The 24,000-nt window shown below is 40.6% G+C and overlaps 1 protein-coding gene across 1 annotated transcript in view; it reads right to left on the bottom strand.

Moving 5' to 3' along the window:
• EPB41L3 (erythrocyte membrane protein band 4.1 like 3) overlaps positions 1-24,000 on the bottom strand; it is a 106,090-nt gene that overhangs the window by 21,807 nt on the left and 60,283 nt on the right. The window contains exons 11-12 of the mRNA XM_056854824.1: positions 13,226-13,443; positions 4,451-5,014 (exon numbers count right to left, since the gene is read on the bottom strand). Coding sequence (XP_056710802.1) covers positions 4,451-5,014; positions 13,226-13,443 — 782 coding nt within the window. The remainder of the gene's footprint in view (positions 1-4,450; positions 5,015-13,225; positions 13,444-24,000) is intronic.

Below are 24,000 nucleotides of genomic sequence, written 5' to 3' on the forward strand. Positions count from 1 at the left end.
TTTTCTGCCGAATCTGATGGAATGGCAGTAGTGGCAGACACCACACAAGGTGCTCTGGATCTTTTCTCTAGATGGGTGTGTCGCTTGTCTGAGCAAGTATCTGAGGACTCCAAGGCTTTCTCCCGTAGGGCTGCCTTTAATTGCGCCGCTCTCTCATTACGGGCTTTTGGGGTGAATAACTGGCACACAATACAGGGCACGGCATTGTACCCCTTGCACAGGCCCGTGCATGAGTCATGCTCATAGTTCTGAGCCATGTTAGTTCCGAGCTGTTTTCATTTTTTTGAATAAAGCCATTTTTTCGACAACATACAGTTGTCAAGTTCTGAGACAAAAATCTTGTTTCTGAGGTGTTGTTAGCTTCAGAAAAAATGACTTCTGCTCATGGCAACGAAGAGAGAACCAAGGAAACAGCGCTCTGTCTGCCTCATCATGCGCCCGTTTGGTGGGGAAACTCTGGCGCAAGTCAGAGGGGAGCGAGGAGCTCCCCTAGATTAATGAATGTTTTAGGAAGCTTTGGAGATTGTTCTCCTGCAAAAGGCCTGTGACTGTGCAGACCCATGTGTGCCTGCACAGAAGACCACTCGATAAACATGTTTACCTGTAAGCGCAACACTGTTTTTCTGCCATTTTTGAAATTAAGCCCACAGCTGCTTTAAAAATCTATCATGCAGCAGCTCCAAACCCATGCCAAACTGTTTGCATGAAGAAGCTGCCATGTGAAGAATCTAAGAGTTTCCACACCACCTCAGTACAGGCTTGCAGGACTATTCAAAACATGCAGCAGAATGGGGTGGTAAAATCTTGAGGTAATAGAGTGGGCTGTCCCATTGGGACTGTACATGAGAGTGAAATTTGTTTGCTCCACCATGTAAAAACCCTCTGTAAACAATGGGGGGGGGGGGAATTGGCACATCAGAGAGAAAGGTTCGACACCATTCTGCTCTCTTCTAGTATCTTATTAATCACATTTTTAAATGCAAGGCAGCATTCGAAAACAGGTTCTTGCCATCTTAAATCCATTCTAGCACCTCAGTATTCTATCACATCCCCATCGTTGCATACCAGTTTAAAGACAAATCTTAATGGCATTTCTAATTGCCTAAAATTTACTTGTTCACAACTTTTGCAAAATACTGGTATGGAAACGGATAATGTGAAGGCTTTTTTCTTCTGAAAAAAGCAGTTCAAAGATCAATTGTATGTTTGCTAGTTCATTAGATAATTTGAACGGCTGCACTTCATGGGATCTTTTGTATTTAGGGGTGGTTACTAGAGTACATAATACACATGGCACTCATGACACCTGTCAAGCATTAAAGTATATATTTACAGTGTTTGTTTAAAATGCAAGTATTGAAACCTGTCATGTACCCTGTGTTTGGAAGAGGACTTGCAACAAAACTCCTCACGCATATTCTTAATATGTGATGGGCAGTACACATATTTTGTACTCAGAAATCCATGCTAGAGAACAAATGATCCCAATGAGGAAACAACTTTAATTTTTTTCATTTTTTAAAGGTTAACTTCACCATTGTCTTTGGTTTTACAAAAATAAGCTTAAAGTGTTCATTTTCAATGCAGCTTGAATTGGTTTTGGTGGCAGCAAAATTGGTTCTGGGAAACCAGCCACTCCACTAATCTGGAGAACCGGGTTTGATTCCCCACTCCTCCATATGAGTGGTAGACTCTAATCTGGTGAACTGGGTTGGTTTTCCCACTCCTCCACATGAAACCTTGGGCTAGTCACAGTTCTCTCCGAACTCTCTCAGCCCCACCTACCTCACAAGGTGTCTGTTGTTGGAAGAGGAAGGGAAAGAGATTGTGAACAGGTTTGATTCTCCTTACAAGGTAGAGAAAGTTGGCATATAAAACCAACTCATCTTCTTCTTGAATAAGACACTAAATACCCCTTAAGATTCTGGGACACCACTTGCTCATACATTGTCAGGGAGGACCTCCGCATCCCTGATCTCAGGGAAGTGTTGGAGAAGGGAAATGGTGTCACATCCACTCTTCTGGTGAGTTCAGTAATCCACGTTAGGCCTAGACTTATCCCAAATGAAGATTACAGCTACATCATCCCTTGCATAGTCAAGCCATGTAATGCTGCAGTACATGTTATGGAGCACGGCAGAGTCCAGTAGCTATACTTTGAATGGATCTATCTGCACTACAGTATTGTATTTAGTGTGGTGATATTCCATTAATACTAACTTTAAAAATATGCCTAAATTAAGAGTCAAAGTTCTCATGAATTAACTACTTAGTTGGTAACTAATTAGTGGCACTTGGACTTTGCTTATTAACTAAGTATATAAAACCAGATTACTTCGATATACAGCAAGATTTACATTTGTGACGTTACTAGCATTCAACCATCAACAATTGAAATATTTCCAGGTGCAAAATACTTATTGTAACTCTTAAACAGGCTCTACATTCTGTGCACTAACTTTTATCAGACTGGATTTGGTTTTCATCAATCAGGGTTGAATTATCCAGTGCCCAGTGAGCTATGTTTCCAAGAACCCCTTTTAACTGTCTGTAGCTGTAACTTGTATGTCCCCTTTATTAAAATACCTCTCATTCTCTTTATATTTGGAAACTTTTCTCACATGCAAAAGATCCATCACAATGATGGTGGAGGGAATATTTTCCCAAACGTGGTGGCCCACAAACATCATTCAAGCATGGATGTCACTGCTGCCTTTTAATATGATCCTGCCTGTGTAAACTGACAGTTTCTATCAGATAGAACATAAAATCAGTAATCCTTAATTGCAACTATGCAATTGCAACTACAATCAAGGGCTACAACCAAAAAGTATAGCTAGATAACAGCTCAGTAAAGGCTATTAAAACATATCTAGAAAGAAGTTGTTGACGTCTTTCCCTTGGCAGCTCCTCAACCAGTGGGAATATGTAATGAAGCACCAATTGGATTTGCAGTGAAATATAAACTTAATAGGGGCCCTAAAGGAACGTTTTTCTAGGAGCAGGACGTTAAAAGGATGAGTAGGCAGGTACTAACAAACTTTAATTTCTAAATGATGTACTACCATTGTAACTAGCTGGCACATAAAGGCTTTTCAGGTAAAACATCAGAGAGCTTTAAAGCAAAATAGAAAGTTCCAGACACATGTTTTTTGTTTTTTATTAATAACTGCTGTGTTTTGTTTTGCTGATGTAATGCAGACATGCCCAAGTTTAAAATAAAGTAAATTTTCATGCAATATGTCCAACAAGAGAAGCACCCTGGATTAGGCACAAATCTGTGTAATCTACCATGGAAGTACTGGTCCTGGAGTAATCATAGTCTCAAAACATGATCAGATACAGCTCATTGTGCATTTCTATTCACAAGTGCTACTAGGTTCAGAGGGGCTGATTCCCACGTGAATTTGCTTTGGACTGTAGTCAAAAACTACTTTTGCAAATAACAGTTGTTTACTAATCCTAATGTCACAAACATGCTGATGTTTGACAGAAAATAAGGTGAGTAATTCTGAATGTGTATGTTCAGGACTGCACCCTAACTGACGTAAATATTATTATATTCTAATTAGAGAATACAAACCATAAATCTGGTTGCTACTATTCATCACAATGTATGTATAAGAGAATAGTGGCAATAAAAGGTGAAACTGATTTCAAATTTTTTGATTTTGAATTTTTTTTTTGTGAAAAATAGATTGGAACTTTTTTTGAACTGTAATAAGCATATTTAAATACTGTCTGGACAGTCTACTTCCTTGGCAAACAGACGGAAAAGTGCCCTTCATATAAGAAGCACTAACTTCAGCAGTGTAAGCGTGGTGTGGTCGACAGTTTGGCAGTTGCTCAGTAAGTGGGATTATTTAATGAAGCACCAATTAGCTCTGCGGTAGGGAAGTTATAATACCCATATCCAAGTAAAATACTTCAAAGATGGGATATATTTTATCATGCATGCATTTATTTATAAAGTACTTAAATTACTTGGCATTGTACTGGATGCTGACCCAGTGTCTTACAAAAATGAAAAGCTACTAAATTAATACTGTACCACATTTTAATTGTAAACTCCTACAACATCTATAGTTGGAAAAGTCAACTATATATAAAAACTGGACTTTAATTATTTGTTTTTAGATGGTTCTGAAACCAGCTCAATAGTTACTGAGCTAGGAAGTAAGACTAGAAGATCTTAGATTGTAAATAAGCTACTTTAAAAGGGATTTGTGGCAATTTGTAAATACCACTACCTCATACACGTAGTGTTGTGCCTAACCCTGGGGCTCAAGCTACACTCTTAACACAACAGAAGTTAAAAAAAAAAATCTGAACAGATCGGCACAGACAGAAATGAGGCTCTGAAAGTAGGACTACTATTGCAGCATTCTAACACTGTTTAGGACCGAAGCAATGAACACAAAAAAAGTGTGTTCTGTGCCGAGGTACACACCTCTTCATCTGAACTGTCACTCAGGTCATTGTCAAGTGAAGCACTCAAGGAGGCCGCCTTGGGCTCCAGGTAGCAGAGGCACATAGCCAGAGGAAAGGAGAGAGTGAGGGCGTATGGCACTGAGAAAGAGGCAGACAGCAGAAAGAAAAATATGAAAAGGAAACAAGGCACGAGGGAAGGTGAGCGAATAGGGAGAAAATGCTGTATGCTTTCTGGGAGGAAGTCGGTTTCCGAGAGATTAGGAAAGGATAAGTAGCCATCATCATCTAGGAGAGAAGGGAATGATTCTGGAAGTTGCAAGGAGAAGGAAAACAATGTTCCACCTTTGCCAGCTTTTTGCTTATAGCTAAACGCCATATCTTGTTCAACCAAGCAAACTTTTCCTTTTCTATCAGAGTCCAAGTCAGACTCGCTGAGCTTTTGAACAGAGCTTTTGGATGCCTCACAATCGAATGACTTTCGACCATTTTCCTTGCATCTCCTGCGGAGATTTGTCGATGGCTCAAGGGGGCTAGATTGTGAGGATGGAGATGGGTGTGATGCATCAGTGCCAGGCAAAGGTGGCTGATGAGAAAGAAGAAAGAGCAGCAAACAAAGTGCAAGAGCAAAAAGGACAAAAAGAAAATTTTAATTAGTTAATTTCCTCTGTATATAAAGTTAATTACACAAGATTAAAGAATGCCAAATTTATTCACTGGATTAAAATATACCAATTCCCATGCTGCATGCCATAATTATTCAAACAAAGGGTAGCAGCCCAATAAAGCAAATTTGAAAGACAGCCTTTCAAAGTATACTAGTATAAGCCCTTATGTTTTAAAATGTTGAGCTACAGAATGGTTATGCATATGGAATTTTAGATTCTGTGGAAATTCCACGTCCCACTCTAGTTTGGTTCATGACTTCTCAACTATAAAGGTTGAACTCAGAACATCTTCGTGTGCTCTCTCTTCTATTCCCATGCTGATTCCTTCCTCCATCTCTAGGTTGCTCTAAAATATGGATGCACTTACCTGTTACTGATGTCCATCGAGTGTTTTTTTGTACAGGCACGCACTGGAACTGTGCATGCTCAGGCCAGCCACAGACGTCTAAATGTTTCTGACAGTGTAAGGAGGTCTCCCACCTTCCAGTGCAATTTATTGCCCTAATCACCTATAAAAAGGGGAAGACCACCTCTCAGTTTGTTGAGGTTGCCACTGGAGAAGATACAACCATAGGAAGACCAAAGAGAGCTCACCACAGGGACAAAGAAAGGGATGTGTGCCTGCACAGAAGGACACTTGATGAACAACAGTTACTGGTAAGTGCAACTATGTTTTCATTGTCAAGTCTTGAGCTAACTTACTCCTGCCTGCTTGGAGCCAAGACAGACTTCCCCTGTATAGGAACATGGAAGGTAGTTATAGCAGCAAGGTGAACTTTGACAGAGGATTTTGCTAGTCCCTCATCTTTTAGACTTAACAGATAATCCAACACTGGTGAAGGAGTGCAAACTGTGGGGTCTGTCCCTGCTATAGTAGGCCGGGAAAGAAACCCTTTTCCATTTCAATGATGGTGTGGTGGAAGGTTTTCTAGCTGCTAGGAAAATTCTTTATCCTGGCTGGGAGAAGGTCAAGGAAGAGCATGAATGAACTAGGCTTTGAGCTTCAGAGTGGGGAGATCATGATGTAGGACTCCTCCATATTGCATGATGTTTGGAACTACGGGGAGTGAGTTTTGTTCCTGGCCATGAAGGCTAGAGTGGTAAACCATCTCTGTCTTGGCCAATTAGGGGCAATGAAGATGGCTGATGTCCCATATCATAGCATCTTATTGAGAGTTTTAGAGAAGGGGGGAAAGGCATCAAGTAGATCGCTTTGTTAGGGGACTTGAAAGGCATCTCCTAGAGATGATGAGTTTTTCCTCACCCTTAAACAAAAATGGTTGCATTTGGTGTTGAGGGAGGTGGTGAACAGGTCCACTAAGGGAGAACAGGACGAAGACCATTTGTGGTTTTCCTGGGGTGAACAATTTGAAGCATCTGCTAGTCCATTGCCCTTCTGTGCTATGTGAATTGCTTGGAGACCCACCTTGTGATTGATGGGCCATTCCCAAATGAGGGAGGCCTCCTGTCGTAGTGCCAAGAAGACCATGCCATCTTGTCTGTTCAAGCAGTTCATGACTCTGGTATTGTCTGTACAGACTCGTGCAATTTTCCCCTGGACAAGGGGGAGGCAAGCTGTTAGGACATGCCTTATTGCTCTGAGCTTGAGAATGATGATATAAAGAGTGCACTCGAGTGGAAACTATAAACCATTTACCCGAGTGCTTGCACACTGAGCTCCCCAGCTTGTGAGTGAAGCATTGGTGACCAAGTGGAACACGGGTAGGGATAGACTCGAAGAGACTCCTGGCAAGGAGATTTGTCCAGTGGGGTCATGTGATGGACAGAAGGTTGTCCTGCCCGTCTTATCCAGTCACCTTTCGGGGGGCTGGGGTTTGGAGGGAAGCGTGAGAAGAGTAAATTCAGATCTGCCTCAGGGAAAGTGCAGTGATAGTTTTGAGTCTGCTTCAACAAAAGAACAGACAATTTGAAGGGTAGCTCTGTCTGGTAGCATGGTTTCAGTCTACTTCTGGCAGAGAACAGAGTACCTGATTGTTAGGCTGACTCTGGTGATGAGCAGACCTTGTACCATATAGACTGACTCTCGAGAAAGGGCAGGCTAGTGTGAGAGGCTGTGGCTCAGTGGTAGAGAATCTGCTTGGCATGCAGAAGGTCCCAGGTTCAATGTCTGGCATCTCCGGTTAAAGGGACTAGGCAGGTAGGTGATGTGACCTCAGGCTGAGACCCTAGAGAGCCACTGCCAGTCTGAGTAGACAATACTGACTTTGATGGACCAAGGATCTGATTCAGTATAAGGCAGCTTCATGCAAGTGGAATCATGTGTGTGTGAAAGGATCCAACCTAGTGGCTAGTCAGTGAAAGCCTGTTTTGAGAAGCATTCTGGGAATAGAAAATCAATTGTGGGGACTGAGCTGGAGGGGAGAGAATACTCTTACAAATTAATTCTGCATTAGCCCGAGTCTTTGTTGTGCAAAGGAAACTATCAGGACCATAAAGGGTGGATGAGTGGCAGAAAACACTAGGTTTACCTGCAGATCTAAACATTGGAGGGTGTCCAAAATAACAGAAATATGGGCAGACAGTGTCCCTGGATAGGAATGTAATTTAATTAATCATCCAGATAGGAAAATATGTTGCAACTCCTCTCTTTGAGGTGGGAAACCACCACTGCCATTACCCTTGTAAATACTTTTTGGTCAAAGGAGAGGCCAAACAGAAGGATGGTATACTGGTACGTTTGGTTCCACAATGAAAACAGGACTTTTCTAAAACCTGTTTTTATTGAGACACGAAAGTAAGCATCTTAAAGATCTGTGATTGTGAATCAAACAGGAACACTTGCCAGAGGTTAAAATATCTCTAAGAGAAACCATACAGAATTTTTTTACAACAACAAATTTGTTCAGAAAACCAAGGTCCAGAATTGGACATTTGTCTCCCAATTTTTTGTCCACTATAAAATATCAGGAAGAAAACACCCTTAGCAGCCTCAGGTGGAACTTCTTCTAAGGCTCCCTTTGCAAAGAGCGGACTGACTGTTTGAAGTAACAAGGGTGGAGATGCGGGAGGAATAGTAAGAGGAGGAACATAATATGGCTTGCTTCTGAACTCAAGAGCAGTGGTCCCCCATATGATGCCCGGGGACGCCATGGTGCCCACCGACATCTTTCTTGGTGCCCACCAAGTGTTTTTTTTTAAGTGGGCAGGGCCAAATCAGGCTTTTTGAATTTCTGATGTTAGTGGTGTAATTCTGACAACAGGTTTATCTTCATCTTGACTTTGTTGGCTGACTCCAAGGAGAAAGTCGTGAAGTTGGAACTGACACTAGAGCCGATGGAACCGACACAGATATTGGATCTGGAACTAGAGGCACAGTCTGAACTGGCGGAACCAAGGAGGAGCGTGAAGTCCTATTAGAGCCGTTTTCTCCTGTTGGAGCTGGGGTTGCATCTGTGCCTTTCAGAGCGCTTTTCCACAGTGTGGCTTTAAGCCAGGAAACCCTTTTAATACAAGACTTCAGCATCAGTTGCTGGCAGACAGGACACCTTGAGGTGTCTTGAGTCTCACTGAGGCAAAACAGGCAGGAGTTAGAGTCTGACTTCACCATCTTGATTCCAGTTTTAAAACATTTTAAAAATAGGGGTTTTGAAGCCATAAGGCCAGACAAAAGGAATCCCCAGGTTGCCATAACAAGACTTATGGAGATGGTCAGTTCTATGAGTGTTTCTTCTTGCCTTGCCACTGTCAGGAATCAGACGTAGACATCCTTCTTCAGCAGTGGTGAAAGAAGAACTGAGGGACGGCAGTGTTCCCTCTTCTTTAGGCAGTTTAGGCAGGAAACCCCACTGGATGGTGAGAGAGCTCCTCACATTGCCTGAAGTTTTTAGAATGTCCACAGCAGGCCTGTACATGTGCAGTTTCTATGTGGGACTGCACCAAAGACATGATGAAACACAGTTTACCACAATGTCCGAATTGGGCATCTATGGCTAGTTCTAACTCCAAGCTAACACCATGATTTCAAATCACAGTTTAGATGTGTTAGTGCGAATTAAAGTTTGTTTGATTCCAATATAATAGCAAACTGTGGTTAGAGGAAATCAGGAAACACAGGAGACTGTGTGTGTGAAACAAGGACAGAATGTTTGACCCTCCAGTATGATCTTGAACTTCCAAACCCATGCCTTCTTCCCAGGGAATCCTGGGAATTGTTGTTCATGGTAGGTGGATACAGATCTCTAACAGAGAATTCTTACCACCTCATTACATTATAATTGGCAGAATTCTGGAGGAAGAATGAAACTTAATGTCCAAATCTGATATTAGTCTGTAATGTCGGTATGATCTATGAGGACTCTTAGTTATGAGGAATGTTATCACAGATTGCCATATGTTCTTGGAGTGTCCAGTAATGTCATGTAAAGGCAAGACTTTCCACGTAAGAAGTGCTAAATGTTTCCCTGCAGACAAATCAACCTTTCATAGAGTCTAATATACCTCCTTTTCCAGCACAAGTTACAGTATTCGTAGGTTAAAAAAATAGCTTCCTCTAAGGTGCACTTCTACCCAATTATGCTAATTCCTCCTCTCCACTATAGATAGTTGTGCAACATCCTGCAGCATTCTTAGTGTCTCCTAACCCTCAAAAGTGGATTTCATGGAGGTGCAAAAGGCAAGTATAGAAAGGCAGAAAAACTTCATTTTGTGAATGGAGTTAAGATTCAAGCCCATGTTAATAAATGTTCTACAGATACCTCAGAGAGTGATAGCTTATTAAAAACTATGTCTTATCAATGATATTTTCAAGGTAGATGACAATCCTCAAAAAACAACAAAAGCAGTGGACATCACCTTATATCAACATTTGGACCTTACTCTTGGCTTTACTTGGTGGTGGTAGAAAGTGCCATCAAGTTGCAGCCTATTTATGGCAACCCCATAGAGTTTTTAAGGCAAGAGACATTCAGAAGTGGTTTGCCATTGCCTGCTTCTGTGTAGCAATTCTGGACTTCTTTACTGGTCTTCCATCAAATACTAACTAGGGCCAACCTTGCTTAGCTTTTGAGATCTGACAAGATTGAGCTACTTAGGCCATGTTAACTGTTAACTTGGCTACTAATCATGCTAGTTGTAAAATGAGTTAGGAAAGATCCTCATCAACATGGATAATGAATATTCTGAAATGGAATATTCATACTGTGCATATTCTGTTGTAACTGCAAAACAAGAAAAGAGTTTATTTGCTAAGTGAAACCATTTTGTGTGCCGATTTCAGCGAATCAGACACAAAATGGATATGATACTACTTCAGAGAATCAGATACAAAATGGACAAGATACTACAAGATACTACTTTCTAGTGGAACAGTTTCAACTGGCGAAATAGAAAGGGAATAGGATAAGATTGCCTTGCTGGATCAAGTCAAAGTCGGTGTAATCCAGGACTTTATCTCTAATTTTGACCTCCCAGATACCTTTGAGATGCTGCAGATACAGAATTATAGTGCGGGCCATTCCCTAGCCATTCTGACAAATCCCTTTTTAAAGCCACTAAGTTTCCCATACCTTTCTAATTTTATAAGCTCTCTCAAATCTCATCAATGGGGCTTGTGCAAGAGAAGTGACCACTGGTTTTTATTCACTATCTATTCATTAAGCTTGGAAACAACTAGGTGTTAAACAAAATTGGTAATCAAATAAAATTTGGAAATGATGTGTTAGCATGATGCAATGTGCAGCATTAGCAGATTTGAGGGCAACAGAGAATTGTGATGCATGATCAAAGGACTACTCAGTTTACACAGAGCAGCATTCATAACCATACATGATGTTAATGTGGACTTTAGAATGCAACAGGCTGGTGGCTATGCATCACAGAAGATCAGTAATGGTGGACATCGATCAAGATGACTTCTGGCGAAATTTATCTGCTATTTCAGGGAAACTTGTCTAACCTCAGAACACAACTGCATGAAGAAGTAGAGATCCATGTATATCTCTCGTGCCTTTTAATGTCTATAAATAGCAGCTACCGGGGCGGGGAGGGGAGGGTGGTTACATAGTACAGGGAGAGGGGCAGATAACGCCTCCCATGCCATTCTCAAAGCTACTATTTGTCCTGCTAAAGAAAACATTTGGGTATCCTATCAGGGCAAGCAGCAGAATGGGATTGATTTACCCCCAGAAAACAGGTTGGGCAGAATGGGTTAATCCTATGCAGCTACTTCCTATAGACAGGTAAAGACATGGGCAATCAGATCATGGATCTCTAGTACCTTCACTGAGAAATAATAAGGCCTAATAATCTAAAACATTCCAGTTCCCAGAAACATTCACAGATACAGTCAACTGATATGACATAATTTAAAGTAAGATTAATTGTAACCTGAAATATCATGCAATAAATATAAATAAACCGATGAGGACAATCCAGTTCCATTAAAAAAATCAGCATATGTACTATTGCCTTCAATTGATGCAGAACTGGCACACTAGGGAAAACCTGCCACCATGCAGTACAGGACTGCATGCACAGTTGTTCTTGTGTGTATGCTGCAGAAGATTGATGGTGTTATTAGCATTCAGCATTCACTTGGAGGACTGTGTGGACTAAATCCAGTCTATTCTTCTGCCCACTAGAGGCGATGGGAATTTTGGGAATGGACAGCACTAACAATTTGTTTGGTAGATTCATATGTATAAAATTTTGCAAGGAGTCTACTTTTACATACAAAAATCAGTGGATTGGGGTTTTAAATGGGTTATATGAAAGCTTGACTTTTACATTTTTCTACTCTTGTTTCCCTGGATGGTTAGAAATAAACTTAAATTATAAACTAAAATCTAGTCAGCTTCTTCCACTACAAACTTATAAAAGACTGTGCTTGTCCATGATTCAGCTGAAGCCCTTCTACACCAACATCCCAAACTTCTGAGGAGGTTCCCCAACCTTCTGGAGTTTCTTTTCAAGGGCGCAGGAAGCTACAGTAGGAAGGAGAGGTTGGTAAAGCTCCATTCCTGGAGCAGAACTCTGCTTCATATCTTACAGCATTCAAGAAAGTCCCCAAACCTTTGGTTGGGAGTTTAGGGGGCTGCAAATAGAAGAGGAATGTGGGAAAGCCTTGTTTTGTAAGCTGAACTCCATTATAATTCCTAGTTTTTAGAATCCAATCCACAATCCTGTTAATTAACATGGTGTACATCATATTAGAAAGGATATTAAAATGTATTTTAAATTAGCTAAATTACTACAATTTACATTTCCCTACTTGTAAAAAACACATCTTGCAGACATTTCTAGGAGGGAATCTTTTTTTTTTTTTTTTGGTAAATCCATATTGGTTATCAGAATTAAATTTTGAGGACCAAAAGAAAAATCTTTATGATAATGTGTTTCTCCAGATATTACTCTTTAGAAATATTTGCATTCTTCTCTGATTTACTAGAAAAACTGACACAAGCAAACACACCCCAAATGCAGCTCTGCCAGCAGATGATATTTCCTTCAGTGTAGTTTGCAACTGCAAATGTTATTCTTTACTTTCGCCTTATAACTGAACTACATGTATGAGGCTGATAGTCCTAATTTACTGCAGAGTAAGAACTAAATTATCACAATTCTACATTTCTATGGCAGAAAAGTGGAATGTGATAAATGGCAAAACTACACTCACATACTGTAGTTTACAGAAATGGCAGTAACACTGATTTTAAGGTTAAATTAAAAGGAAGTAAATATCCTGTCCAGTCAGGAAAATAAGATCTAAAAATAAATAAATAAATAATAAGGAAAATAAGATCTGACACAACAGTTATTGGAAGAAAGTTATCAAAATAAAGTAGTAGCGAGCAGCCTTTTAATAACTACAGCTTAATCTGACAATTGCTTTCTCATCTTTGTAAGAAACAAGTAAAATGTAGAAGACATTTCAGCTCTTAATCACAATGCCTTCTACATGTTAACAAGTGCTTCTCCATAAAACACTCCTGAGTGTCAAAAATGCCCTTATTGAAACCAGTACAAGGGAAATAAGATAACACGCGAATGCAGCTATATTTGTCACTGAGCACAGCATATATACTTTTAAGAACTATTTTTCTTTCCCAGTTATGGTATCGTTTCTAAAATTCTTTAGCTGGCTGAGTTAAACAGAGGCTTGAAAACTGTACCTTGGTATCATGTCGTATTGCTGAGACTGGAGTGACTTCCTCTTTCTTTCTTTTACTCTGTTCCTCGTCCTTCTCTTCTTCTGCCTTTTTCTCTGGAGTCACAGTGGTTATCAAGTTGGTTTGAGAGATGCCCTTTGTTGTGGCGTACTGGCCAGTACCAACCTCTGCAGCAGACATAGAATCCTTCATGTACATTTCATGGTTTTCATTCACTGATGCTAAAAGCAAATATAATTTAAAGAGGTAAAACCTGAAATAAAATATTCTCTGTAAAGCTAACTGAACGTAAGCAGTGAATTATGACAACTTGCCAAACAGATGACATGTTTCAAAAACATGCAGAAACATGTATAAATGCTAATTAAATTTGCCAGGGGGTTAAGTTAATTTACAAATGTATATATGCAATATTGAGGATTTGTATGTATTTGCACACATGCAGATGCTCCATACCATTTATTCAGAATACTTGTAAATATTAACTGCTAAATACACTGCAATGTTCCTTGTGTAAGAGAATGCAAGAAACAATCAATATTGCTCTAGTTGCATGTACAACAAGAAAAGGCTTAAAATTAAGACTGCAATGATTTTCTTAGATGCAGAGAAAGCCTTTGATAATGTTTCTTGGCACTTCATTTCCAAAACGTTACAACAAATGAACTGTGGAAACACTCTTTTAACAATTTTTAGTGCAATTTATTCTGCTCAGAAAGCACGTCTTTTGATTAATGGTTCACTGTCATCAGAATTCGCTATCATGAAAGGAACAAGGCAAGGTTGTCCATTATCTCCACTCCTCTTTGACTTATCAATGGAAGTTCTTTCGAACTACATAAGAAATGATCCAAAGATTCAAGGCTTCACAACAGCAAATGAAGAACATAAAATTAAAAGCTACGCAGATGATGTTGTTTTAATCTGTCAAAACCCCAGACAAACAACACCACAGGTTTACAACCACATTATGGAATACGCAAAATACTCTGGCTATAAACTGAACAAGACAAAGACGAAAATTATGACCTTCAACACCACAACAGACGAAGACAAGTATATTAAAGAAGCTTTTGGATGTCAAATTGTTAAAGACTCTGTTAAATACTTAGGTGTACACATATCTCCCCAAAATAAGACTCTTCTAAGGTCAAACTATTTGAAAATCTGGGGGAAAATCGAAAGGGATTTGACTTTATGGTCTAAAATGAACATTTCATGGCTGGGAAGGATCTCGGCGATAAAGATGAACGTACTTCCTAGACTAAATTTTTTATTTCAATTCTTGCCGATTGATATTCCAGACAGAACAATAGAAAGTTGGCAAAAACAAATCAACCGATTTGTTTGGAATGGGAAAAAACCTAGAATCAGATTTAAGGTGCTACAAGACGAAAAGAAAAGAGGAGGATTGGCGTTACCTAATCTCAAATTATACTATCATGCTGCTTGTCTAACTTGGATCACAGAATGGATAAAATACCCCGATGCTAGGCATGTCATTCTAGAACGAGCGGATCTTAGACAAGGTTTCCACAAAGTCTTGTGGGATTCTACAACAAAAATTCAAAAGGATAAAATACCAGAAGATTGCGATATCAAAATAGCGCTTATGAAAATATGGAAAAAATATCAAAAGAGAATAAGTCCTTCTCCACCATCTATAATGTCCCCAGTTGAGGCTTACCATGATAACGTCAAACTAAAACCGGGTGTCCTTTTTACCTACAATCAAATGATAGAGCCTACCGGAGAAATTAAGACTCTGACCAAACTCCAAGAAAAATTCCAAAAACTGAATTGGCTGACCTATCTACAACTGAGGTCCAATTTACAAAAAGACTGTTTTTATCCTCAGCCATTTCGTGAACTAACAGAATTTGAGCAGATAATATCTAAAGATGATTTACATTTATTAGGTAAAATCTATAGACTTCTTTTGAAATATGAAACAGAAGAGGAACAAGTGTAAACTAATATGATAAAATGGATGCAAAATTTCGGAGAAATTATTAATATGGATATATGGGAAAAACTCTGTACCCATGAACTGAAATATACTGTGTCGCAAGAAGTGAAAGAAAACTGGTATAAAACATTTTATAGATGGTATCTGACTCCTAATATGCTTTCCCAGATGATCACTCCTGGCAAAACTGGCGCCTGCTGGAAATGTCAGGACACGGACGGTTCCTATTTTCATGTTTGGTGGACATGTTCAAAGATACAAACATATTGGAAAAGAATTCATCAAGAATTGCAGTTGATGTTAAATATCAAGCTTACATTTGACCCAAAATTCTATTTACTCAGCATAACGCCACAGAACTTGCCTTTAAAATAGCACGATGTTTTTAAGTATGCAACAACCGCAGCTAGAACGGTTTTGGCAAGAACTTGGAAACAAAATCACATTCCTGAAATAGAAACTTGGAAAGAAAAATTGTTGGAATATGCCAGCATGGCTAAGATGACTCACGAGATAAATTCAAAATCCAGCGAATCTACAGAGCAATTTGACGATAAGTGGGCGCTATTTTATACTTATATGACTTGCAACTAATTAATTGAAATATGCTGGCACTGTATTATAGAATTCTGTTTCAAATAGTTGTTATGCTAATAAACTCTTATACTATAGAAAAGTATTACATATAGAGTAATCTAATGACACACAGTATTACATTTCTTCTCTTTATTATTATTACTATCATTGGCATAGAAAATGTTTTATAATATACAATTTACAATATATTACTGAGCTTACTTTTTATATTATATCTATATTTACTGTTTTTATATTTACAACGCTTATCCCTTCCCCTTTTTTTCCTGTACCCCTTCAATTATATAAATAAAAAAATTATAAAAAAAAAGAAAAAAAAAGAAAAGGCTTAAAATTTTAACTTTAATGTAACCAAATGCAGTCCAAACAAAAATGAAGCTGAACCTTAAAACAACAACAAAAAACCCCAAACAAACAGGGAACCAAAGAAGGCTCTTTGAAAGAAAAAAAGTAACATTTTCGAAACCTGAATATGTAAAAAAACAATTTCTAGAACCTGTAAAAAAAGTGTCATTTCATTAAGGAATAATTTACATTGATAAAATATCAAGTATATTAAGTTACATGATAATAACAGCATGTAATCAAGTAACAGTGATATTCCAAAATGAATAATTTTCTAACGAGAAAGCGGAATAGGTAATTGTTGTTGATTACATGTCGCCATTTTCTCATCACTTTGGCAAGCCCGACCACGTACACATTCCACTGTAATCGTGACAGGTGTCAATTCTCCTGGTGAAAGCCTTCTTCCTGTAACGTATATGTGATGCCTCGGTGGGAAGAGACATTGTCCCTTTCTTTCTCACACAGGAGGAAACCCTCCTATAAAAACAGTAGCATGAAATCTGCAGGGTTTTTTTTTTATAAGTACTTGAATTAAAAATAATTAAAAAGTTAACATCTGCTACCCAATTCACTGGGAACTCTTTTATAGTTGATCAAAAGGTTTATACTCAATCTAATTGGATTACATGGTGCAGGCCTACCAAATTCTACTGAATAGACAGTTAACCTAGATGTGACCATTCTCAATTATTCTCCACTAATTATTTTGCACTAAAATATTAATTTACTATTTGTAGCTCTGAATAAGCCCAAAATTTTATGAAAAACTGACTCTTCCATGGATGCTCCTGGAAAAAGAGCCTTGGCTACTTACCGTGAAGGCTTCTTCTGCTCAGAGGGACGAAGGGCATCTTCATGATGGGTGTTTCCTTTTCCTCTTAGCTCGGGAGGCAGGATTTAATATTTAAATTTTTCCTGGTTTCTGAAGGTAAACGCCCCCTATGGCCAGTTACAAAACTTTCCAAGCCTTAGAGGTTAGTAGAAAAAGCTAAGAAAAACATGTGGCATTATACTGAACCCGGTGTTTTCATGAACTGTAATGTTAAGTATACAAACTTGAACTTCAACTAACTGTAATACTATAACTGAACTAGTAACAGACGTCTGGGAGGGCAAGATGCCCTTCGTCCCTCTGAGCAGAAGAAGCCTTCACGGTAAGTAGCCAAGGCTCTTTCTCGGCTCAGAGGGACAAAGGGCATCTTCATGATGGGACGTACAAGAGCTGTCCCTGCCCTGGGAGGGTTAGACGTCCTGTAATATGCTCTGCAACACTCGTCTACCAAATGCGGCATCTGCAGATGAGTAAAGGTTTAACTTGTAGTGTCTTACAAAGGTAGACACAGACGACCATGTGGCCGCCTTACAAATCTCCTCAATGGGAACCTGTCTGTCGAAGGCCGTTGAGGTGGCCGCGCTTCGAACCGAGTGGGCAGTTATGCCTACGGGCACGGGTAGTTTGCTTTCCTTATATGCCATCTTTATACATGAGGCAATGGTGCGACTGATAGAAGCCTTCGACATGGGTTTACCCTTTTTTGGTTGTGAAATGTTGATGAGTAGTAATTCACATGCTCTGATGTCCTTTGTTCTAGATATGAATATATGTAAGGCTCTTCGGAGATCTAGCAAGTGCCATGTCTTTTCCATAGGTGTTTTTGGATTGGGACAGAATGATGGGAGAATTATGTCCTGCTCTCTATGGAATTTTGTGTTGCACTTTGGAATGAATGAGTGGTCATGTCTAAGAACCACCTTGCCCTTGTGAAATGTGAGCAGTCCTGGTCTAACCGATAGAGCTCCTATCTCCGAGACTCTACGTGCTAAAGTTACAGCAGTGAGAAACAATACTTTCATCCTTAGCCATTTTAAACTGACCTTTGCAAGAGGTTCGAATGGCAGTTTTGTGAGTGCAGTCAGTACTGTATGTAGGCTCCAGGTGGGAAACCTGTGTCTTACAGGAGGAGCGATAATAGTCATGCCTCTCAAGAATGATTTATGTGAGGATGTTTGGTCACTTTATACCCTGCCACTCTTGGAACGATAGTGGCTATCGACACTAGCTGTCTTTTCAGTGTGGATGTGGCTAAACCGATTCTGTGACCCTCTTGAAAAAAAGAGAGAATGCCTAGGGTTCGAGGTTTGAGTGGGTTGATACTTTTGCACCTGCACCATCTGGTGAATGCCCTCCAGGTTGAATTATATATTCTCTGTGTTGAGGGTCTGCGTGCGGCCTGAATAGTGTTAATTATGTCCTCGGTGTAACCTAATCTGTACAATCTCCCCCTTTCAATACCCAAACGGTCATTTTGTACCATCCTGGGTCGGGATAGCGAACTGGTCCCTGTATCAGTAGCTCCGGAGAGTCTGGAAGTCTCCAGAGATATTTGTGTGACATCTGTATTAATGTGGGGAACCATGGGCGTCTGGGCCAATACGGTGCTATGAACAAGACGTGTGCCTTCAATGTTTGTATCCTCCTTAGCACTCTTGGAATGAGTGGAAGGGGTGGGAAGGCGTATAACATTCCCTTGGGCCAAGGTGCTGTCAGTGAATCCGTCTGTTCCGCCCCTACTTGTTTGTACCTGGAGAAGTAACGTGGAAGCTGGTGGTTCGTACTGTTTGCAAATAGGTCTACTATCGGAGTTCCGAATCTCTGTGTGATAAGATGGAATATGTCAGGATGTAGAGACCATTCCGTCTCGCTGAGTGTCTCCCTGCTGAGCTAATCTGCCTGCACATTGGTAACTCCCTGTATGTGCTCTGCAGAGAGTGATGTTAGATTGGACTCTGCCCACTGTAGAATTGGTAACACTTCCTTGTGAAGAATTGATGATCTGGATCCCCCGTTTGTTTAAATGTGCCTTGGTGGCTACATTGTCTGTCCTGATCAGTATGTCCTTGCCCTGAACTTGTTGTTTGAAGCTCTGCAAGGCTCTGTAAATCGCTCTGATCTCCAAGGCGTTTATGTGTAATTTCTGCTCCTGGGGAGTCCAGGTGCCTTGGGCTATGTGAGTGTGGAATGTGGCCCCCCACCGTCATGCAAGCGTCTGTGTAAATTTGTTCCGGAACAGGGTAGATGTATCTGAGGCCCTTTGACAGGTTGCCCTGGTGTGACCACCATATTAGGCTGCTCTTGGCTTCTTTGGAGAGGAGAATGTTGATATCCCTTTTCCTTTGTATATCCTGTTGGTAGGGTCTGAGAAGCCATTGTAACTGTCTTGCATGGAGTCGAGCCCATTGGACAGTGGGTATGCAGGCCACCATGTGACCCTGTAACTTGGCAAGGGACATGAGTTTTGATGACCTGGCAATGTAAATCTTTTTTGCTAGAGACGAAATGAGATTGATTTTTTCTCTTGTGAGAAATAGTGTGTTCTGTTGAGTGTCTATCTCTGCCCCTAAATGTGTCAGTTGTTGAGAGGGGATCAATTTGCTCTTTTTGTAATTGATAAGGAATCCATGTGTTGTCAATTTTTCTATCACTAATTGTGTGTGTAAAGTGCTTTGTTGTCTCGAATCTGCACATATCAATATGTCTAAATAGGGATATATTCTTATTCCCTCTTTGCGCAGGTCTGCTACCAGGGTAACTAGTACTTTGGTGAATACCCTTGGGGCTGATGTTAACCCGAAGGGGAGGGCCCTGAACTGGTAGTGTGATCCTTGATATAGAAATCTCAGGAATCGGCGATGTTGTGGATATATGAGGATATGTAGATATGCTTCTGTAAGGTCTATGGACGTTAGAAAGTCCATGGGTCTTAGTGCCTCTGTGATTGACTTTAGTGTCTCCATTCGGAAACGTCTCAGTGGGATAAATCTGTTCAGAAACTTCAGATCTAGGATGGCTCTCCATCCTCCATCTTTTTTGGGAACTGTGAAGAATACTGAATAAATTCCCAATGAGTGTTCCGATAGAGGCACTGTTTCTATAGCAGCTATGTCCAACAGATGTTGTATTGCCTGTGCGGTTCTCTGAGGTTTGTCCTTGTTTTTGGATGTTGGAGTTGTTACCAGTCTGTTTGTTGGAATGCGGGAGAATTCTATTTGGTAGCCCTGCGTTATTGTGTTGAGTACCCATTGGTCTGATTGGGAGGCTGACCATTGTGGTTGAAAAAGATTGAGCCTTCCTCCCACAAGTTGAAGTGTGGCGTCATTGTTTTGTTTGGCGGCCGGGTTTATTCCCTTTGTCGACTTGGAATGTGTGAAATTTTGCTCCTCTATTAAACCTTCCTCCTCTACGAAAGGGGTTACGGTTCTGGTTCCATTGACCTCTACGTTGGTCTGGTCTATATCTTTGCAATGTGTGGTAAGTCCGAAATGGAGTGTAACTTGAGGTATTTTTGAATTCTTTTTGGAGACTCTTGGGTAATGCTTTCTTTTTATCTTTAGTTTCCACCAGTATGGGGTCTAACTTGTCTCCAAACAGTCTTTTTCCTTGATAGGGAAAACCCATTAAAACTGATTTTGATCTGTGTGTCGCTTGCCATGGACGTAGCCAGAGGGCTCTCCTAGCGGCTGCTGTGGTTGCCATGGCTCTGGCTGCGTATGTCATAGTGTCTAATGTTGAGTCGGCTAGGAAGGATACTGCTCTTAGAAGTCTGGTCACTCCCTCACAGGCTTGTTTTTCCTCCTGTGGAATGGGCTGTGTTAATTTTCTAGCCCATATTACTGCAGCTCTGGAAACCAGTGCTGATGTCACTGATGCCTTGATTGCCAAGGCTGAAGCCTCGTGGGACTTTTTGCAGGCTAGTTCTGCCTTTCTATCAGCAGGATCCCTGATCAATGCCTGGTCTTCCTCTGTAACCAGGTCTGATGTGTGTAGTGTAGTAACCGGTGTTTCCACCGGGGGAACCTTGAGTATGTCTGATGTGTTCTGATCTAAGTTGTAAAACCTCTTTGATGTTATAGGCCATTGTTTGGAGGCCATAGGTTTGTCCCATTCTGATTTTATGAGGGATAGAAAATACTCTGGTACTGGCACTACTTTATCAGGGGTGTCATGCATGTGGAAAAACTCTGTTGTTCCCTTTTTTCTCTGAGTATTTGATTCAGTGTCATCTGAAAGATCAAGTGCAGTCAGTGTCTTTGATAGTAATAGAGGAAATTCTTCTGTGTTAAAAACTCTGGACTGCTTGGGTTGTTCAATGATATCTTCCCCATCTGAACTGAATTGTTCGTCTTCCCTTTCATTGTTATCGTCCCCTGAGTGCACAGAATCCTCCTCCTCTTCCCCTTGCATAGTTTGTTGGACAGAACTGTCCTTAAGGGCTGCTTTAGTGGGCCATCTGCCCTCCCCAAGTGAGGTACTGGCCTCATACCCTGTAATAACCTGGCTTGAATGAGGTCCCATGTTGGCACAGGTCTGGTTAAGTGTTCCCTGATTAATCATTCCCTGGCTTGGGTAGCAATGAGGGAAATTTGGTATAGGGACGGGTTGAGCCGCTCTCAAACCTTCCGTGTAGGCATCCCTAATAAGGGCAGAGAGCCCCGCTTTAAGGAACGTTAGCCCGCCGTCTTGCAATGGGGGAAGGGAGATCCTACCATTAGGCAAAGTCTCCGCTGTCGCTTCTCGGCCTTGATTCAGAGGTGAGCCGCCTAAGGACGGAGCTACATGAGGCATGTGCGAGCCGCCGGCCTCTTAGGTCTGCTCCCTGAGCAGTTGTCGAGCCTGGGCATCTGGCGCCATTGCGTGATCCGCGCCCGAAATTGGGGTAATTTCAGACAAAGGCGAGCCGCCAGTCTCCAGGCTGTGCGCCCGAAAGCGCTTAGAGGAAGGAGCAGCAGGCGCTGCTGAACTCTTTGCGCCGCCCGCCGCCACGGGCTTTTTACCGCTTCTGTTCAACGTGGCTGCAGAGAGGGCTGCCTCTACGAGGCGTTTTGTGCGCTTGTTGTTTTTGCCCTCAAGTCAATCTGCTGACTTGTAGAGGGGTGGATGGCCTCGGATGGAAGAGGCATAGCCATTAGTAGGCTAGGATCCAGATTGGCAGATGCAATGAAATTATCTCCTTGCTGATCCACCGTTTTGTTTTTGCGGGAAGGAATCCTGCTAATTAAAACTATCCCTTCTATAACTCCAAAGTACAGAAAACTAGAAAGAATAGTATTAGATGATAAATAGATAGTAAGGTAGATAAGTAGATATAGATTAAAGATTAAAGGTAAGACTTTTCTAATCCTATGCAGCAGAGAGCTACGAAAGGCTGCTCTCCCGATCAAGGCAGGAAATAGAACTGGCCATAGGGGGTGTTTACCCTCAGAAGCCAGGAAAAATTTAAATATTAACTCCTGCCTCCCGAGCTAAGAGGAAAAGGAAACACCCATCATGAAGATGCCCTTTGTCCCTCTGAGCCGAGAACAGGCTTAACAAAGGTTCTATAAATTGCTTTTTACATATCCAGTGCTCTAAATCTTTATTTTTTGTTTCCAATGATCTGGAACACCTTCTCTGCATCTAAACCAGATGCAATGAAAACATATTGCCTCTGAGAGAATTACACTACAGGCTACTGTTTAATTTTAATGAAGCACATGCACCACAGCGGCAAATTGAGCACACAACTTTAAAAGCAGCAATAGTAGCAATTAAAGTGGCATTCTTCCATGTAGCATACATGTAATGTTGAAACCATTAGGACTACTCTTTTCAGTATGGAAAAGTGTGTAATGCCTTGACTTGGTTTGAACATTAAAAAAATGCAGGTTTAGTTCTCCACTGTACTTTTAATTTCTCTATTTCTTAACCTATTTCACCAAGTTTTTGTGGGATGAACTTTCATTCTGAGCTCCTTGGAAGAAAAGCAAGAGAGAAATAACTAAATAAAAGCCAGATGTACACCTATGTCAGCCTGGTGATTGGTAAATTTACATTTGATTAATTCCAAAACCGACGCACACTTGAATAACCTTCTCGGCCTTTTGGCTAAGATCAAAGTAGCGTAGAATAACTTTGCTCATAAGTGTCAGGGTATGCAAGATAAATAGTGCAAATAATCCCAACCTCCACTTTATGTATGCTTTGTTCACAGTGATTTTGCAAGTTAATGTATTCAGAACTCTGAAACCTCAAACTGTTTCCTACCCAATTTCCATGCTTCTTACTCTGCAGGGTTTTGCTATGAGACTGAAAGATGTGAATACTTCAAATTCACATCAATCTAAAATTCTTGGATCATCTTTTCCTCCAACATCTCTCCTCACTAAATCTCAATCATTCCCCCTACAACCTGCCTTTTAAAAAGTGGCTTATGGCCTGCCCATAGCAACCTGACATCACCTATACATGCATACAACACAACACTTCACTTGTTTGGGACCATTATGCTTTGTCCATTGTTTATGCTACTAAGATGGAAATTTTCACATCTAGTAACAGTACGTCTCCTCCTAACACATAACTAAGGGTAATTCATTAGAAGACAGCAAAAATCCAACAGTGGGCAAAACCGAGTATTGCATCGATGAGGATCCATACTGATTATCCTAGCCATACTACAATGCGGCAGCACAGTATTAACTGCATTTATACTGCAGCTTATACTAATTTTGTTTTTGCAGAGAAGGACATTTAATTAATTTTACAAAATTTATGTCCTGTCTTTCTGCCCTCACAAGGCAGACCTGCCATTACAACTGAATCAGAAGAAAAATAACACTGAGGACAATTTGCACTCCAAGATTCATGCATAGCAGCAAGGTCAGGAGTTGCTTGGTAACCAGCAGGAAGAATAGTACAACTCAAAGATCACTATTAGCGAGTGATAACCACCCATATTATCACTTGCAGCAAGGAGCAACAGGTATTATTGCTAATTTATATGGAACATCAGTGAGCTTTTTGTTTTTTAGTTGACCTTCTGCACTC

The sequence above is a fragment of the Euleptes europaea genome, chromosome 8, assembly GCF_029931775.1.
Source record: "Euleptes europaea isolate rEulEur1 chromosome 8, rEulEur1.hap1, whole genome shotgun sequence".
NCBI lineage: Eukaryota > Metazoa > Chordata > Lepidosauria > Squamata > Sphaerodactylidae > Euleptes > Euleptes europaea.